Raw genomic sequence first — 18,071 nt, forward strand, 5'->3', positions numbered from 1 at the left:
GCCTGGATACCACAACGCTAGAGGAGGAGATGAGGCTGGAGAGCTCTGAGAATTCCCCCCCAGACCTTGCCCATAGGTGCAGACTGGAGGGGGTCCAGAGTCCTGAACGGAGAAGGGAGGTGAGAGGCAAGACTGCTTGTTCTTCATTTTCCCCGGGTGACTGCTGCTGGCACAGCACACCATGGATGACCTCTTTATCCCTAGTAGGGACAGGAAAGAACACTGAGGGGAGGATATGGGAGGGTTTATTTAACCTCTGATATTTCCTGTCCCTATTAGCAAAGAGGCAACATTATCCAGTGTGCTGTCATGGGGGGTTACTAGAGAAATAAGTATTTTGATACACTGATTAGATTATCAAAATAAAAACAAGAAAATCACATTGTATGATTTTTACATAATTAAATAGCATTTTATTGCATGAAATAAGTATTTGATCACCTACCAACCAGCAAGAATTTTGGCTCTCACAGATCTATTAGTTTTATTAAAGTAGCCCTCCTACTTTGCACTCATTACCTACATTAATTGCACCTGTTTGAACTTGTTACCTGTATAAAAGACAACTGCCCATACACTCAATTAAAGGGGTTGTCCGGGCTTTTCACATAATCTCAGGGCATATCTGGGCTGCAGAATTGTGACAATAAGTAACTTACTTTATGTCACTAGTTTGCATGGTTTTGTAGATATTCTTAACAGAACGTCCAAAGCGGGGTGTGTTATGGCATTGAAATGACAACTGGTCGTTTCCTCCTACGCTACTAAAAACATGCCCTCTGTAGCAACAACCCCACCCTCCATAGCTACAGGCCCTCCTCGTCCACATAAAGAAGCCCTCCTCACACAGTAACAAATCCTCCCCACCGCTCCATTCTGCTCCCTCCCCGGCGCCATTCCCCCCCTCCCTGCCGGTCCGTCTCACCCGGTCTTCACATTGCCGGTGAAAGTGCAGCAGGGAAGGAGCGGGTCATGTGACAGGCTCTGTGCACGTCACTTCAGCCTGCCTGTCACATAGTGCAGCAGGGAAGGAGCAGGTTATGTGACAGGCAGGCGACATCCGGATGACAGCTCCCACGTAATCAGCATGCCCGCTCCCGCTACATACAGATGCCCGCTCCCGGAGCAAGCTACAGCGCCGGTATGCTTTTTTTTTCCCCAGGCGCGGTTCCTTTAAATTTTAACCATCGGCGGATCCGTACATCCGCCAATCCGGTGGCACCCGTTCCTGTCAGTCCGCCTGCGGATCCGTTTTCCGCTATTTTGGCGGATTTTGACTGACAAGAAAAACTGAAGTGTGAAACAGGCCTTAGCAACACAGTACGTCGTCAAGGATAAAAATCCTGCAAGGCACGCAAAGTCCCTCTGCTCACGACAGCACATGTGCAGGCCCATATGAAGTTCGACAATGACCATCTGGAGGATCCAGAGGAGGCATAGGAGAAGGTCATGTGGTCAGATGAGAACAAAATAGAACTTTTTGGTATCAACTCCACTCGCCATGTTTGAAGGAAGAAGAAGGATGAGTACAACCCTAAGAACACAGTCCCAACCGAGAAGCATGGTGCGGGAAACATACTTTGGGGGTGCTTTTTTGCCAAGAAGACAGGATGATTGCACCATATTGAAGGGACGACAGATGGGGTAATGTATCTCAAGATTTTGGACAACAACCTCCTTCCCTCAGTAAGAGAATTGAAGATGGGTCGTGGCTGGGTCTTACAACATGACAATGACTCGAAACACACCAGCCGGGGAAACTAAGGAGTGGCTTCGTAAGAAGCATTTCATGGTCCTGGAGTGGACTAGCCAGTCTCCAGACCTGAAACCAATAGAAAATCTTTGGGAGGGAGCTGAAATTTAATGTTGCCCAGCCAACAGTCCCAAAACCTGAAAGATCTGGAGATGATCTGTAAGGAGAAATGGGTAAAAATCCCTGCTGCAGAGTATGCAAACTTGGTCAAGAACTACAGGAAACATCTGTCCTGTGTAATTGCAAAGGTTTCTGTACCAAATATTAAGTTCTGCTTTTCTACTGTATCAAATACTTATTTCATGCAAATTATGTAAAAATCATACAATGTGATTTTCTGGATTTTTTTTTTTTTTTTTAAAGATTCTGTCTCACCGTTGAATTGTACCTACAGTAAAAATTACAGACCGCTCCATTCTTTGTAGATGGAAAAACTTGCAAAATTGGCAGTGTATCAAACACTAATTTTCCTCACTGTATGTTAAAAAACACACACAAAAACGCAGTGAAAAAACTGAGACGTTTAATTTAAATAGGTGCAGGAATTCTGCAGCATCAAAAGCTCATTGTGGGAATGTAGCCTTATTGTCTGTGGGACTGCTGGAAATAGCGGAGTAAAGAGTAGAGGTCGAGTATGCACAGCCCAACTCCATTCAAGAAGCGACAATGCAAAGTCCATTTCATGGGTTACAGTAACAACCATTTAATACTAATTTATGCTTTATTTTGCAAAAACAAACTAAACCAGTTACTTATCCTAAGAGTAATTAACACAAAATGTAATTTAAAAAACAATTTTGATGTAAAAAAGGAATTAACATGATTTTTGTGTAATGTAGGTATATCGGGTAACATGTAAATTAGAGCCACTCCATTATATGGGTATTTTGCAGATTTATTAATAAAAAAAAACCCAAAAAACACTGAACGTGCAATTATGCACTGCACGTATAATCAAGGTGTGTTCCGGCTCATTTCTTTGGTATTGCTTTAGTGTTTTCTACAAACAGGGGTGTGGCTCCCCCTTTTTGAGCTGGGCATTTTGTCTATGTAGCTTTCCTTGGGCAGGAAATTTATTTAGTTACTACAGGGTACTTGCTCATTTCATTTTTATGTTTTCTAGATTTATCAGTTAAACAAATACATTTTCAATGCAACTATTTACCTGAAGACACACAACTTTATCACCAGGTTGTGCAGATCCATCTGAAGAGTAGTCTCCATCAGACAAAGACTGTTGCCTTGCACGAGTTTTTCCCACAGCAACCGGGTTAATTGCTTCCAAGTGAGAAGGATTGGGCAACATTGTGACATGAAGAGCCTTATCTGATCCAAAATCCAAATCAACAGAGGAGGTCAAGTGGGAAAGGACATCACCTATTGCTGGAGAGTTTTCAGGGAACTCGCTTAAGCCTCGCATTTTACGAAACATCAACTAGAAATAGAAGGTAACAATATTTAATGTGGAAAGAAATAACAGGGATACGTATCAAAACTGCCGCAAAGGTAAGGACCAATGGTTGCTATGGACAACTCATCAAATCAATGAAAATGAGAGATGGAATCTGCTTCACTCCACCATTTTTGCTTTGCACCAGTATTAAATGGGTAGTTCAAGTTAATTAAAAAATAAACTTACCACAGGCAATAACGCTGTTAGAATAATGAAATTATTAAAGGGAATCTGTCACCCTTTTTTGGACTATCAGCTGCCGGTATTGACATCAGGGGCTTATCTACAGCATTCTGTAATGCTGTAGATAAGCCCCCGATGTGACCTGAAAGATAAGAAAAACACGTTAGATTATACTCACCAGACAGGGCGGACCGGTGGTTGTCACGGTCCGGTGCCTCCCATCTTCATATGATGCTGTCCTCTTCTTCCCTTCCTGTCATGGCTCCGGCGCACTGCTCTGCCCTGTTGAGGGCAGAGCAGAGTCCTACAGTGCGCAGGTGTCAGGAGAGGTCTGGCACCTGCGCACTGCAGTATTCTGCTCTGCCCTCAACAAGGCAGAGCAGTGCGCCTGCGCCGGAGCCACTACAGGAAGGGAAGACGAGGACAGCATCGTATGAAGATGGGAGGCGCCGAACCGGACCGCGACACCCATCGGACCGGACCGCCCCCTCCGGTGAGTAGAAGCTAATGTGTTTTTCTTACCTTTCAGGTTACATCGGGGGCTTATCTACAGCATTACAGAATGCTGTAGATAAGCTCCTGATGTCAATGCCGGCAGCTGATAGTCCAAAAAAAGGTGACAGATTCCCTTTAATACTCTGTTCCATCACTGGGTCTCCAATGTTCACTACTGGTGTAATGTTTACATAGGCTGCAGACATCACAGCCTGTATACCAACTGCAATCTGGCCTCAGTATATCAGGGAACATAGAATCAGAGTTGGAAGGGACCTCCTGGGCCATCTGGTCCAACCCCCTGCTCAAAAGCAGGATTCGCTAAATCATCCCAAACAGATGTCTGTCCAGCCTCTGTTTGAAGACTTCCATTGAAGAAGAACTCACCACTTCTCGTGGCAGCCTGTTCCAATCATTGATCACTAACTGTCAAAAAGTTTTTTCTAATATCTAATCTGCGTCTCCTCCCATTCAGTTTCATCCCATTGCTTCTAGTCTTTCCTTGTGCAAATGAGAATAAAGATAATCCTTCTACAATGTGACAGCCCTTGAGATATTTGTAGACAGCTATTAAGTCTCCTCTCAGTCTTCTCTTTTGCATTCCCAAATCCTGTAACCTTTCCTCATAAGACTGGGTTTGCAGACCGGTCACCATTCTGGTTGCTCTTGCTCCAGTTTGTTGATGTCTTTTTAAAAATGTGGTGCCCAAAACTGGACACAGTATTCCAGATGAGGTCTGACCAAAGAGGGGTAGAAGGCAATAATGACTTCACGTGATCTAGACTGTATGCTTCTTTTAATACATCCTAGAATTGCATTTGCCTTTTTGTTGCTACATCACACTTTTGACTCATTTTCAGTCTGTGATCTATTAGTATACCCAAGTCTTTTTCACATGTGCTGCTGCTTAGCCCTATTCCTCCCATTCTGTATATGCTTTTTTCACTTTTATTGCCTAGATGTAGTATTTTGCATTTTTCCCTGTTAAAAACCATTGTTAATTGCTGCCCACTGCTCCAGTTTATTTATATCTTTTTGAATCCTCTCTCTCTCTTCTCTAGTATTAGCTATCCTAGCTTTGTGTCATCAGCAAATTTAGTCAGTTTACCCTCAATTCCTTCATCTAAATCTTTGATAAAGATGTTGAACAAGACAGGGCCCAGGACAGAGCCCTGTGGTACCCCACTTGAGACATTCATCAATGATGCTACACTGGTTTTCCATTATTTTGTACTAGCTGAAGAGCCCGGCGATGCCTGGGCATAGTAACCAACTGTGGTTAGTTATAACAAATTAAAATGATTATATTGCACATAAAAACCGTGCATCTAATCCTATCCTGTGTAATACTGACTGCTGAGCCTTGTATCTAATCCTAAAAGTCAGAGATAAGCGGTCATAGAGGAGCGCTTAGGAAGCAACCCAGGGGCAGACAAAAATGTCAGGTCTCCACCGCAGCTCCAGCCGAAAACCTCCAATGGAGGATAAGAGCAATGAGAAAATGTAAACGGTCTTAGGAGCGCAGGAAAGCGACTCAGACAAGAGATGGGGTTAAACCACAACGCGTTTCGACGGAGGATCCGTCTTCATCAGGTGGAAGTTTTGAAAAAACTTCCACCTGATGAAGACGGATCCTCCATCGAAACGCGTTGTGGTTTAACCCCATCTCTTGTCTGAGTCTCTTTCCTGCGCTCCTAAGACCGTTTACATTTTCTCAGTGTATCTAATCCTATCGTGTGTGATACTGACTGCTGAACCGTGTATCTAATCTTATACTGTGTGATACTGTGTGCTGAGCTGCGTATCTAATCCTATCCTGTGTGATACTGTCTACTGAGCCGTGTATCTATTCCTATCCTGTGTGATACAGTCTGCTCAGCTGTGTATCTAACCCTATCCCTGTGTGATACTGACTGCTGAGCCGTGTGTCTAATCCTCTCCTGTGTGATACTGTCTGCTGAGCTATGTATCCAATCCTATCCTGTGTGATGCTGACTGCTGAGCCGTGTATCTATTCTTATCCTGTGTGATACTGACTGCTGAGCTGTGTATCTAATCCTGTCCTGTGTGATACTGTCTGCTGAGCTATTTATCTAATCCTATCCTGTGTGATACTGACTGCTGAGCTGTGTATCTAATCCTATCCTGTGATACTGACTGCTGAGCTGTGTATCTAATCCTATCCTGTGTGATACTGACTGCTGAGTTGTGTATCTAATTCTATCCTGTGATACTGACTGCTGAGCTGTGTATCTAATCCTATCCTGTGTGATACAGTCTGCTGAGCTATTTATCTAATCCTATCCTGTGTGATACTGACTGCTGAGCTGTGTATCTAAAGGCTCTTTTACATTTAGCGATGCACCAGCGATACGACCCGGTCAGGATCGCTGGTGCATCGCTAAATGATCGCTAGTGAGCTTCCACACAGGAAGATTTCACAGCGATGCAGCGCACGATACTCACCTTTCACACACAGCGATCCAGACGTCCTCCCGCCCGCGTCCACACGTCGCTCGTCATCACAGCAGGAAGCCCAGTAGGAAGCAGACGACGAGAAATGGAGCCGCGCGATCAGCGATGGACAGCGGGGGAGCCGGTCGGAGGTATCACACATAGCGATATCGCTAGCAATATCGCTATAACGTCACAAAATCAGTGACGTTTTAGCGATATTGCTAGCGATATCGCTATGTGTAAAACCCCCTTAATCCTATCCTGTGTGATATTGACTGCTGAGCCGTGTATCTAATCCTATCCTGTGTGATACTGGGCTCCCCCTGCAGTCTGTCAGAGGGTGGTCTGTGTTGGCACGGTAATAAATTGTGTTATTTCCAGCTTTACAGAAGGACGATAACACCATAGAAATTATAAGAATAATAGGCCTTAGTTACCACAACTGTCTACAAAAAAAAAACTGTTGCTGATAGCAACCAATCACAGCTCATTTTTCATCTTTTAAACAGCTCTGGGACAGCGTGGCGAGTTTTGAGTGGCGACTTTTGTGTTTCGACTTTTATGTGGCGAGGTTGGTGTATGTGTGGTGAAATGTGTGCTGAGGGTGGTATATGTGTTGAAGCACGTGGTAGTGTGTGGCGCATTTTGTGTGTGTGTTCATATCCCCGTGTGTGGCGAGTATCCCATGTCAGGGCCCCACCTTAGCAACTGTACGGTATATACTGGTTGGCGCCGTCGCTCTCATTCTTTATGTCCCCCTTGTTCACATCTGGCAGCTGTCAATTTGCCTTCAACACTTTTCCTTTCACTTTTTCCCCCATTATGTAGATAGGGGCAAAATTGTTTGGTGAATTGGAACGCGCGGGGTTAAAATTTCGCCTCACAACATAGCCTATGATGCTCTCGGGGTCCAGACGTGTGACTGTGCCCAATTTTGTGGCTGTAGCTGCGACGGTGTGGATGCCAATCCCGGACATACATACATAGAGCTTTAAATAGATTTCTGCCAGTGGGCAGCTTTTTACTTAATGGTTGCACACTTTTTTATTTTAATTTTTTTTTTTTTTATTGACGAACTATTCTTGGTATAGACCATCAATATCTGATCAGTGACAGTTGTCCACTAGAGATGACCTTTCTCTCTAGCTATATTGCTCCTTATAAAATAATAGTCTACATTCACCTTTGGTGCCATTCCAGAGATGACGGCACTTGCTCTCTCGGAGCCCTGCACCCAATCACCGTCCACTTTACTCTCACCGCCTTCAGATGCGACTGTAATCTGGAAATAATGTGGGCTGCTACTCTGGCTTCCACCAAATGTCAGTTACGTCCGAAGGAAAATAGAGTGAACTGGCCACTGGCTTATGTCACTCAAGCCCTACAGCCAATGTCAATGAGCCTTGGGAGAGCCAGCGCTGTCATCGCTGGAATGGCGCTGACATCGGAGGACAGTATAAGTTGTTATTTTATAAGGGAAAATATAGCAACTGAAAAAAAGTTGAGAATTTGGACAACCCCTTTAGCCTCTTTCCGATATCGGGCATAATAGTACGCCAATGTCGGACTCCCACTGTTCGGTGCGGGCTCCGGTGCTGAGCCCGCAACTTTCTGGACACATGATACCTGATATATACAGCCGACATGTGCCCGCAACAGGTATGGGTGGAATCTCGATCGACCCACAGCTATTAACTAGTTAAATGCCACTGTCAATTTCTGACAGCAGCATTTAAATCGCACTTACAGGAAGCATGTCACTTGTTCCCGCCCATCGGTTACCCCATCACATGATCGCTGGTCGGCATGACAACTAGTGGTCTGAAGCAGACCTCTATGGTTGTCATTGCCGGATTGCTATGAGTGCCACCCTGTGTTCGGCGCTCATAGCAATTGAGCATTTATGCTACACACAGGCAATCTGATCATCGCTTGGGTGTAGTAGAGGCGATCAAAGTACTGCACCTTCTAGTCTCCCATGGAGACTATTGAAGCATAAAAAAGTTAAAAAAAGTTTTCAAAAGAAAAATAAAAGTTCAAATCACCCCCCTTTTGCCCCATTCAAAATGAAACAAAAAAAAATAAAATCAAAATATATACATATTTGGTATCGCTGCATTCATAATTGCCAGATCTATCAATATAAATAAATAAATAAATAAAAAAAAAAAAAATTAACCCCATCAGTAAAAGGCAGAACAAGAAAAATAAATTCAAAATACCAGAATTATGTCCTTTATCTTTGGTCACAGCTACAGTGCAATAAAATGCAATAACAGGTGATCAAGAGATTGTATCTACACCAAAATGGTATCAATAAAAACATCAGCTTGACGCACACAAAAAATAAGCCCTCACCCAGCCCAAGAAAATTTTTTTTTTTTTTTAACCAAACTTCGAATTTTTTTTCACCACTTACTTGCACTTTTTGTTGCAATTTCTCCGCACTTGAATATTTTCCCCGTTTTTCAGTACACGATATATTAAAACCAATGGTGTCGGTCAACAGTACAATTTGTCTTGCAAAAAACAAGCCCTCACATGTCCATATTGATGTAAAAATTAAAAAAAAAAAAAAAAAAAAAAAAAAAGTTATGGCTCTGGGAAGAAGGGGAGCAAAAAACGAAAACGCAAACACGGAAATACATCTGGTCGTGAAGGGGTTAATATATTCTCCCATTATTCTAGGAGTATAATACCAAGTTCTGGAACATATAACCTTTCTGAAGATGTCTACTATATTAAAATTAAACATAGAAAATCCTCTTTATAATTCAGCAATATCAGGACATAACCCTGAGGCCTAAATATCAGATAATGAGTAACATGGACAAACCTAATTGTCAAATATCAACATTAAAAGAAATGTGTCTGATAAAAAGTTGATTTAAACAAAAGTTAATGGTAAACTTTTTTTTTTTTTTTTTTTTTAAGGGGGGTGGGGGATTTTTAATGTATATTTTCTACATTATAAATATTTGGAAATCTTGTAAAGTTTAATCCAGCTAATGAACCTCTTAAAGGGAATCTGTCACCCTTTTTTTCTGCTTGCATCTGCCGGCAGACATCGGGGGCTTATCAACAGCATTCTCTAATGCTGTAGATAAGCCTCCGATGTCACCTGAAAGATAAGAAAAACACGTTATATTATACTCACCAGGGTGGGCGGTCCGGTGGGCGTTGCGGTCCGATCCAATGCCTCCCTTCTTCATGCGATGACGTCCTCTTCTCCCGTCCTGTAATGGCTGCGGTGCAAGCGCACTGCTCTGCCTTGTTGAGGGCAGAGCAGAATTCTGCAGTGCGCAGGCGCCGGACCTCTCCCGACGCCTGCGCACTGCAGGACTCTGCTCTGCCCTCAACAGGGCAGAGCAGTGCGCTTGCGCCGCAGCCATTACAGGACGGGAGAAGAGGACGTCATCGCAAGAAGAAGGGAGGCATCGGACCGGACCGCAACGCCCACCGGACCGGACCGCCCACCCTGGTGAGTATAATATAACGTGTTTTTCTTATCTTTCAGGTTACATCAGAGGCTTATCTACAGCATTACAGAATGCTGTTGATAAGCCCCCGATGTCTATGCCGGAAGCTGCAAGCCGAAAAAAAGGGTGACAGATTCCCTTTAAAGGGAATCTGTCACCCTTTTTATGTCCTATCAGCTGCTGACATCGACATCAGGGACTTATCTACAGCATTCTGTAATGCTGTAGATAAGCACCCGATGTAACCTGAAAGATAAGAAAAACACGTTAGATTATACTCCCCGGAGGGGGCGGTCCAGTTCGATGGGTGCTGCTGTCCGGTCCAACGCCTCCCATCTTCATATGATGCCGTCCTCTCCCGGCGCCTGCGCACTGCAGGACTCTGCTCTGCCCTCAATAGGGCAGAGCAGTGCGCCTGCACCGGAGCTACTACAGGAGGGGAAGAAGAGGACGGCATTGTATGAAGATGGGAGGAGCCGGACCGGACCGCCCACTTCGGTGAGCATAATCTAACTCATCTTTCAGGTTACATCGGGGGCTTATCTACAGAATTTCAGAATGCTGTAAATAAGCCCCTGATGTCGATGCCGGCAGCTGATAAAGCATAAAAAGGGTGACAGATTCCCTTTAAGATGCTGTGGTGTAGTGACCACTGTGTCCGCTAGGGGGCGCTGTGTGGGTGGTCCACGACAGGCGTATAAGCATTTCCAGTGTCCTGATAGGAGTAGGATGCTGAATGATCGTAATGTATCTCAAGGTGGGTGGCCTTGAGATGAAGACTTGTGTATGTGTTGATCAGCAGTGATACTGCTGAGATTCCGTGTCAATGTTTTAGGGAAGTCTTCACGTAGATGGAGGAACGGGCAGTACCGGCTACCTACAAATCCATCCAGGGGTGTGTCTGAAAACGCGGGTAGTAAAAGACTATGTGAGTGTGAAGGACCTGTGATGAGGTCATAGCCATGTGACCCGGTGGGCGTGGCTACGGACCATATAAGGTGGCCAGGGTAGGTCACATGAAGTGAATGCTTGGACCCGGTTGGTCTGTTGTGGAAGGTCCCGCTGGGAGATGGGGCTTCCTGTCTGACAGCACATGAATGCTGTAATAGCTGCAAGCGTCTGACAGTTCCCAGGGAGAGGGAATGAACGTCTGCAGTGAGCTGAAGCAGCCATGAGGTAACCCTGACGGTGTGAGATATCTGTGAGGCTGAAGAGCCCGAGTACTGGACAGTGCGTAACCTGTGTGACCACAGGCTTAACAGAGGGAAGCTCTGTCATGAATGCTATGCTGATTATATGAACTTTATGTTGCTGCTGTGGGTTTATGATGCCTGAATAAACCGCATGGATTGTTATTATTTTATGGAAAACCCGTGCCGGACGTGATTTGGCTGCCAAGCGAGTGTCCCCAACCTTGAATGACAGCGATACCTTACAATGCACAGATCAAAGAATATGCTGAGAAAATGCTCCAGTATCTGTGCATCATACTTTTTAAGGCAGGCTACAGTCCATGTGGCGGCTGTAAAGCAAATCTAGATCCTTTTAAGAGTCTGAGGCAAGAGGGAAAATTCTACAATGAGGGAGAAAAACATTATAAACGAAAATAATATGTATAACCATCCAATTTTAACCCTTTCATGTCATATTAGTGGGGGGGCTATTGCTTTTTTCTTTCAAGAGGCATAATTCTTATTTTTTCTGTCAATATGGCCATATGAGGATTTGTTTTTTACAGAACGAGTTGTCCTTTTGAATGACACCATTCATTCGACCAGTGTGTACTGGAAAACGGGAAACAAATTCCAAGTGCGTTGAAATTGCAAAATAAGTGCAATTCCACAATTGGGGGGTTGTTTTTTTTTTAGACATCTGTAAAAAAAAAAAAAAAAAAAAAGTTGCATTTGTTGCCATTTTCCAAGACCCGTAACATTTTCATTTTTTGGGGATATGGGGACATTTTCACTGATTCCATTTGGGTGTAGATATGATGTTTTGATTGTCTCTTTTTGCAGTTTATTGCAATGTTGCAATGGCCAAAGAAACTTAATTTTGGCATTTTTGATTTTTTCTCTCGTTACGCTGTTTACGGATTGGAATACGGTAACTCATTTTATATTTTGATAGATCTGACTTTAACGAAAGCTGCAATATCAAACGTATTTTTGTAATTTTTTTTAATGCGGCAAAAAGAGGGGTGATTTGATTGTGTTTTTAATTTTTTTCATATTTTTCAAAACTCCTAGCTTTTACAGGAGGATTGTAATGACGGGCCATCAGCAGACCCTCAGCTGTCATGACAACCCATTGGTGCCATGTGATCACATCACGGGCACGCAGATGGGAACATGGAATGATGTGCCCCCTGCCGGCGCATGTTAATTGACAGCAGCATTTAACCCTTTCACCCCAGGGCCATTTTCCGTTTTACGCTAACCTTCTTCCCAGAGCTGTAACTTTTTTCTTTTTCCGTCAATATGGCCATGTGCGGACTTATTTACTATATAATGTACTGGAAAACGGAAACAAATTCAAAGTGCTGTAAAACTACAAAAAGTGGAAAAATTTTTTTTTTTTTTACCATGTTCACTAAATGCGAAAACTGACCTGCCATTATGATGAGGGTTAAGTGGTGAAAAAAAACATCCAAAAAATGGCGCAATTTTCAGAGACCCGTGAGGTCTCCGACTTTAGGGATGTGGGGCTGGGTGAGGGCTTATTTATTGTCGATACCGTTTTGGGGTAGATACAATGTTTTGATTGCCTATTATATTTTATTGCAATGTTGCGGCGACCCAAAAGAAATTAATTCCGCAGTTTTCACCATTTACTGCTCAGATTAATTCTGAACGCAGCAATTCCAAATAAGTGTATTTAATTTTGAATGTGGTAAAAGGGGGTAATCTGAACTTTTCTTTTAAACCCTTTTGTTTTTTTAACAATTTAGTTGCTTCAATAGTCTTTTTAGAAAACGACGAGAGGAGAATGTCCACGTTCTCTACACCAAGAGAAAAAAAGCCTCCCAGGTGCGGTAAATGCAAACTGATGTGGGTTTATGGGCACTGACCATGGTGGAAACCACCTGTTGGGAGAACCCAGCTTGGGCTAGGACCGAGGATTCAACAGCCAAGGTGTTAAACACAGGGCCCCTGAGAATTGGTGACAAATCAGGGCCTGGGAAAGCAGGACTGGACGATCCAGCAATCGCCAGTGGACGTCTGTGATGGGTTGCACTAACCCCGCGTACTACGCTCTGAGCTCTGATATTCCGGATGACCCTCGGAAGTGAGAAGAGCGGGGGGGAAAAAAAAAAAAAACACGGCAGGTGAAACAGGTTCCACAGAAGAACCAGTGCGTCCTCCCTGATCTGCTGAAAGACCTCTGGATGAAGAAACCATTCTCCTGAGGCGAGACCCTGACGGCTGAGAAAGTCTGCCGCCCAAATCCCAACTCCCGGGATGTGAACAGCTGGGGTGATCGAATGGTTCCTCTCAGCCCAGGGGAGAACGTGACCTACTTCGTGCATGGCCGCTCTGCTGGTGTCTCCCCGACGGTTGACGTACGCCACCTCCGTGGCGATGACCGATTGGTTTCTGAAGGGACGACAAGTGAGGAGGTGATGGAACCGTAGAAGAGCCAATTTGATTGTTCTTATCTCCAGAACGTTGATCGGGAGACGCGACTTCTAGAGCAGGCCAGCGGCACTGGGCAGTGTGAAGGCGGAATACTACTTTTTCCAGCCGAGAAAGCCGGCATCGGTGGACATCGTTAGCCAACGTCCTGGGAGGAAGGATCCCCCCTGACTCACAGAAGACCTCAATGTGCACCATCTGAGGGTCTGACTGATCCTCTTACACAGACGAATTTGACGATCAAGAGAGAGAACGGGTCCTGTCCTAGACATTCAGAGGCGCGTGTTGCAGAGAACGGAAATGAAATTGAGTGAATGGCACCGCCTCCATTAGGAATCTTTGGAGACAGGGAAAAAAGTGTGGATATAAAAGGTAAGCATCGCGAATGTCGATGGATGCTAGGAACTCCCCCATCTCTATCAAGGTTGATGACAGAGTGGAGAGACTCCATTCTGAAGTGACGAACTCTGACAAACTTGTTTAATAGTTTTAGATACAGTATGAGACACACCGTTCCATCCTTCTTTGGAACCCCAAATAGGTTCAGGTAAAAAAATTTCGCTTTGCGGAACCGGAACAATGACTCAGTCCCTGCGGAGGGAATCTATGGCTCGGTAAAGGGATATTACCCGCGCCTCTGTTTTGGGGGGACAAGACCGGAAAAAACGTTCCTGGGAAAACAATTTTGTATCCGGAAGACACCAGATCCCCAATGTACGTGTCAAACGACTGCGAGCTAGGCTTGAGGGAACCAAAGTTGACGTCAGTCTACCTTGTTGGCGCCACCCGGATACTGCAACCAGTTCGTACAGAGAATTTCTGAGATCTGGATCATTTGGATCTAGACTGTTTCAGTCTGCTCTTCCAGGAATGAACCTTTGACCCTATGCAACGAGCGGCCTGGTCCGGAATAGGCGGTCACAGTGGGCCAGCTTGAGATGGTACAAACGGACCTGCTGTTGACTACGAAAAGGTCTACTGGCCTTTCATTGTAGAAGGGATTTACTTTTACTTTTTTTTTTTTTGTGAATAGGCGACCTGTCTGGAAAGGCGGAGAGGTCAATGACTCTTTTGGAAGCGGAGTCCGCTCGCCATTCTCTGATCCATAGTGCCCTCCTGATGGTGAGGCATTTGCGGCTGCCGAAGCCGCACATTTAGCCGCCTAAAGAGAGGCATGTACCACATACTCCCCAGCTTGAGAGATCTGGATAGCCAGACTTGTTTTCTCAGGGGAAGGTTATTGTCCTGAATGGCTTTAGCGAGAGCCTCTGCCCAAGCGACCATAGCTTTAGCCACCCAGGTCGCAGCGAAGGATGAGAGGAAGGGCTGAGCTAGAGGCTTCGAAGACTGACCGAGCAAGGTTGTTAATCTGTCAGTCAGTGGGATTTTTAATTGAGGAGCCATCGGATAAGACTAACAGGATTTTGGATGCGAGGCGCGATATAAGAGGGTCCACTGAAGGACACGCGATCCAATCTTTCCTTATATCAGGAGCAAAGGAGTATCTTGTGTCAAGAGGCCTTTGCCCTGTAAAAACATTATCCGGCCGATTGCTATGTCTCTGAACAATGTCCTTAAATTCTGGGTGATTGACAAACACCCTATGAGGCTATTTAGTCCATTTAAAGGGCACCGCGTGATCCGAGGTGGACGTAGCATCCTCTTACCCTTCAGAGTTTTTTTTGACCGCCCCAGTGAGGGAATCAACTGTCTCCTGATATTCATGTAAGTCCAGGTCTATGGACCCCTCAGACTTGTATTCTAAGTCAAGTTCAATACGAACCCCTGGAGAGGGGGAGCGAGAGACGGAACTAATGGACGCTGAAGCACGAGAGTGCCCAGGGGATGTGGTATGGATTAGTTTTCTAGAAGCCTGTGCATTCTTAGATGGAGAACGGCCCCTGCTAGACGATGGATCCCGCATAGCTGAGAGACTCTTCACAGCAAGCAAACGGATGCCCTGACTTGAGGAGGGATCCTGGAGGGAGGGGCTCTATTGCCTTGGCCAGAGTAGCTATAGACTGTGACAGAGACATAGCCCACTCAGGGGGACTAGGTCCACTAGGATCAGGGGCGGCAGAGGAATTCTGGATGCATACAGGGTCACAGGTCGTGCAGAACGGGGTATAGTGGCCTCGGGGCAACAAAGAGTGGGAAGAAGTGGTACATGAGTTTTGCTAGGCTTTTTGCCAGGTTGTCAATTGACGTAATGTACCCTTGACGGCCCCTGTAAGGCACTGCACTGGGGAAAAACAAGGGGGCAAGCAATACTGCAGAGAAGGGGTTAAGCTCAGTTATACAGTTTACCCAGGTCCTGTTTCCCAATGATGGTGTCCCAGGCAATGGCTCCTGCATTGTCCTTCAGCGCTGCTCACAGCGCTCCTGTCAGCGGTATACTTCAAGGAAATTGCCCCTCCCCTGCAGTCGCCGGAGACTGGGATCCCCCCTGCTGTAACCAGGGAAGATGGCCGCCGAGAATAGAAAGGGCGCTTCTCATTGAGGACGAGAAGCGCCTGAATAGTGGGAGGAGCCGCCGGCTTGCGGGCGGAGTTACAAGTTGCAGCTTAGTCTAGGTAGAAGCTTGAGACTAAACTGCCCAGGAAAGCCAAAAAAAAAGAAAAGGGAAATCGCCGCTGAAACCCGGGACACCCTCCCATGGGACCAGGACCCTTTGCGCCCCCCATACCGTGCCCTCCTGCCGCCACCCGACGTGTCACTGTAAATGTAGCAGAGCTGGGTGCCGCAGGATGTGCCAGCGCAGGTATAGCAGAGCTGGGTGCTGCCAGACGTGCCACTGCTGATGTAGCAGAGCTGGGTGCTGCAGGATGTACCACAGGTGTAGCAGAGCTGGGTGCTGCAGGATATGCCACCGCAGATGTAGCAGAGCTGGGTGCTGCAGGATGTCCCACCGCACGTTCAGCAGGGCTGCAGAGATGTTGCTGTGGGGTGCTGTCACATAGCCCACCCTCAATCCACCATCACTTTGACAGGGAGGTGGAGAAAGAATTGTCCACCTCCCTTCCATCAAGCGCATGAAACAGTGGTGATGCAGTGGGGGCTGCACGAACACCATGGTCGGTCCGGCTATAGGCCTGGCTCCAGGAGAGGATACAGGAACGCGACACTCCATGTGCTCGCCTGTTGCTGGTGTGGGGAGATTGGCGACCGTGAAGGAACCGTCGCCCGTAAAGTGAGCTCAGGCATGACTCAGTCGTCGCAGGAGAGGGTACGGAGAGGCATACTCCACGTTCTCGCATGTTGATGGTTTGGGGGAGATCGTGCCCTTGAAAACATTCTGTCGCCCCCTTCACTACGTTTGTTAAAAAATAAGTGCCTCCTACAAACACTAAGCAAGAAATGGTTCAACCTAGAGCCAGCAGAAGGTGTATACTGCAGAGGAGGAGATAATCTTTTCTGTTTTTTTTGCTTCGTGTCCTCCTAGTGGCAGTAGCATAACACCGATGGTCTGTGTCCCCCAATGAGGTGAACAAAATTATTTTAAAATCCAAAATGTTGGCCTACTGAAATGTATGTTCAGTAAATCCACTCGATAGTTGGTCGGGGCTTCTTTTGCATCAATTACTGCATCAATGCAGCGTGGCATGGAGGCAATCAGCCTGTGGTACTGCTGAAGTGTTATGGAAGCCCAGGTTGCTTTGATAGCAGCCTTCAGCTTGTCTGCATTGTTGGGTCTGGTGTCTCATCTGCCTCTTGACCATACCCCAATAGATTCTCTATGGGGTTAAGGTCAGGTGAGTTTTCTGGCCAATCAAGCACTGTTATGCTGTTGTTTTTAAACGGGGTATTGGTACTTTTGACAGTGTGGACAGGTGTCAAGTCTTGCTGGAGAATTAAATTTTCATCTCCAAAAAGCTTGTGGGCAGAGGGGGAAGCATGAAGTGCTCTAAAATTTCCTGGTTAATGACTGCTCTGACTTTGGTTTTGATAAGCGGACCTACACCAGCAGATGACATGGCTCCCCAAACCATCACGGATTGTGGAAACTTCACACTAACCTTTTTCTACCACACTTTTTCTTTCCACTCAACTTTCCATTAATATGCTTGGAAACAGCACTCTGAACAGCCAGCTTCTATAGCAATGACCTTTTTTGGCTTACACTCCTTGTGGAGTGTGTCAATGACTGCCTTCTGGACATCTATCAAGTCAGAAGTCTTCCATAAATGGTGCAGAAATTTTACTCAATGTGTGCACATAGCCTAAATGGGTATTCAGGTTTCACAAGACCCCTGTTCCCAGGTGGTTTGTTTTAAAAATAAAATAATTATATATAAAAAAAAAAATCTGCTTTACTCCCCCTCCCAGGGTCCAATGCTTAGTGTTTGCCACTTCTCCTGGTGACTATTGTCTGTAACACTGACGTCACATCAACAGTGCTGAAGACAATCAGTGATCACAGCTGCTTTGGTCAGCTCGTACTGTCAACTTGGGCAGAGCCGCTGAGCTCACTTTTTGGCTGCAGCACTGTCGATGTATCATGACCACTGAAGACACCTGAACCAATGGTGCAGACTCATAGCTGGACCCAAGGAGGGTGAGTAAAGCAGGGATAATTATTTTTAGAACAAATTTACAGCCGACAGGATAGGGTTTTTGTG

General features: G+C 45.5%; 1 protein-coding gene across 4 annotated transcripts in view; it reads right to left on the bottom strand.

Moving 5' to 3' along the window:
- DHTKD1 (dehydrogenase E1 and transketolase domain containing 1) overlaps positions 1–18,071 on the bottom strand; it is a 124,532-nt gene that overhangs the window by 59,737 nt on the left and 46,724 nt on the right. For 3 of the 4 annotated variants that reach the window (XM_073588976.1, XM_073588975.1, XM_073588978.1), the window contains 2 exons: positions 8,761–8,877; positions 2,919–3,188 (listed from right to left, as the gene is read on the bottom strand). In XM_073588976.1, the coding sequence (XP_073445077.1) occupies positions 2,919–3,188; positions 8,761–8,877 (387 nt within the window). The remainder of the gene's footprint in view (positions 1–2,918; positions 3,189–8,760; positions 8,878–18,071) is intronic. The other variant, XM_073588977.1, reaches the window with a different exon arrangement.

The sequence above is a fragment of the Dendrobates tinctorius genome, unplaced genomic scaffold (genome assembly GCF_039654945.1).
Source record: "Dendrobates tinctorius isolate UK_male_01 unplaced genomic scaffold, ASM3965494v1 ptg000105l, whole genome shotgun sequence".
Lineage (NCBI taxonomy): Eukaryota > Metazoa > Chordata > Amphibia > Anura > Dendrobatidae > Dendrobates > Dendrobates tinctorius.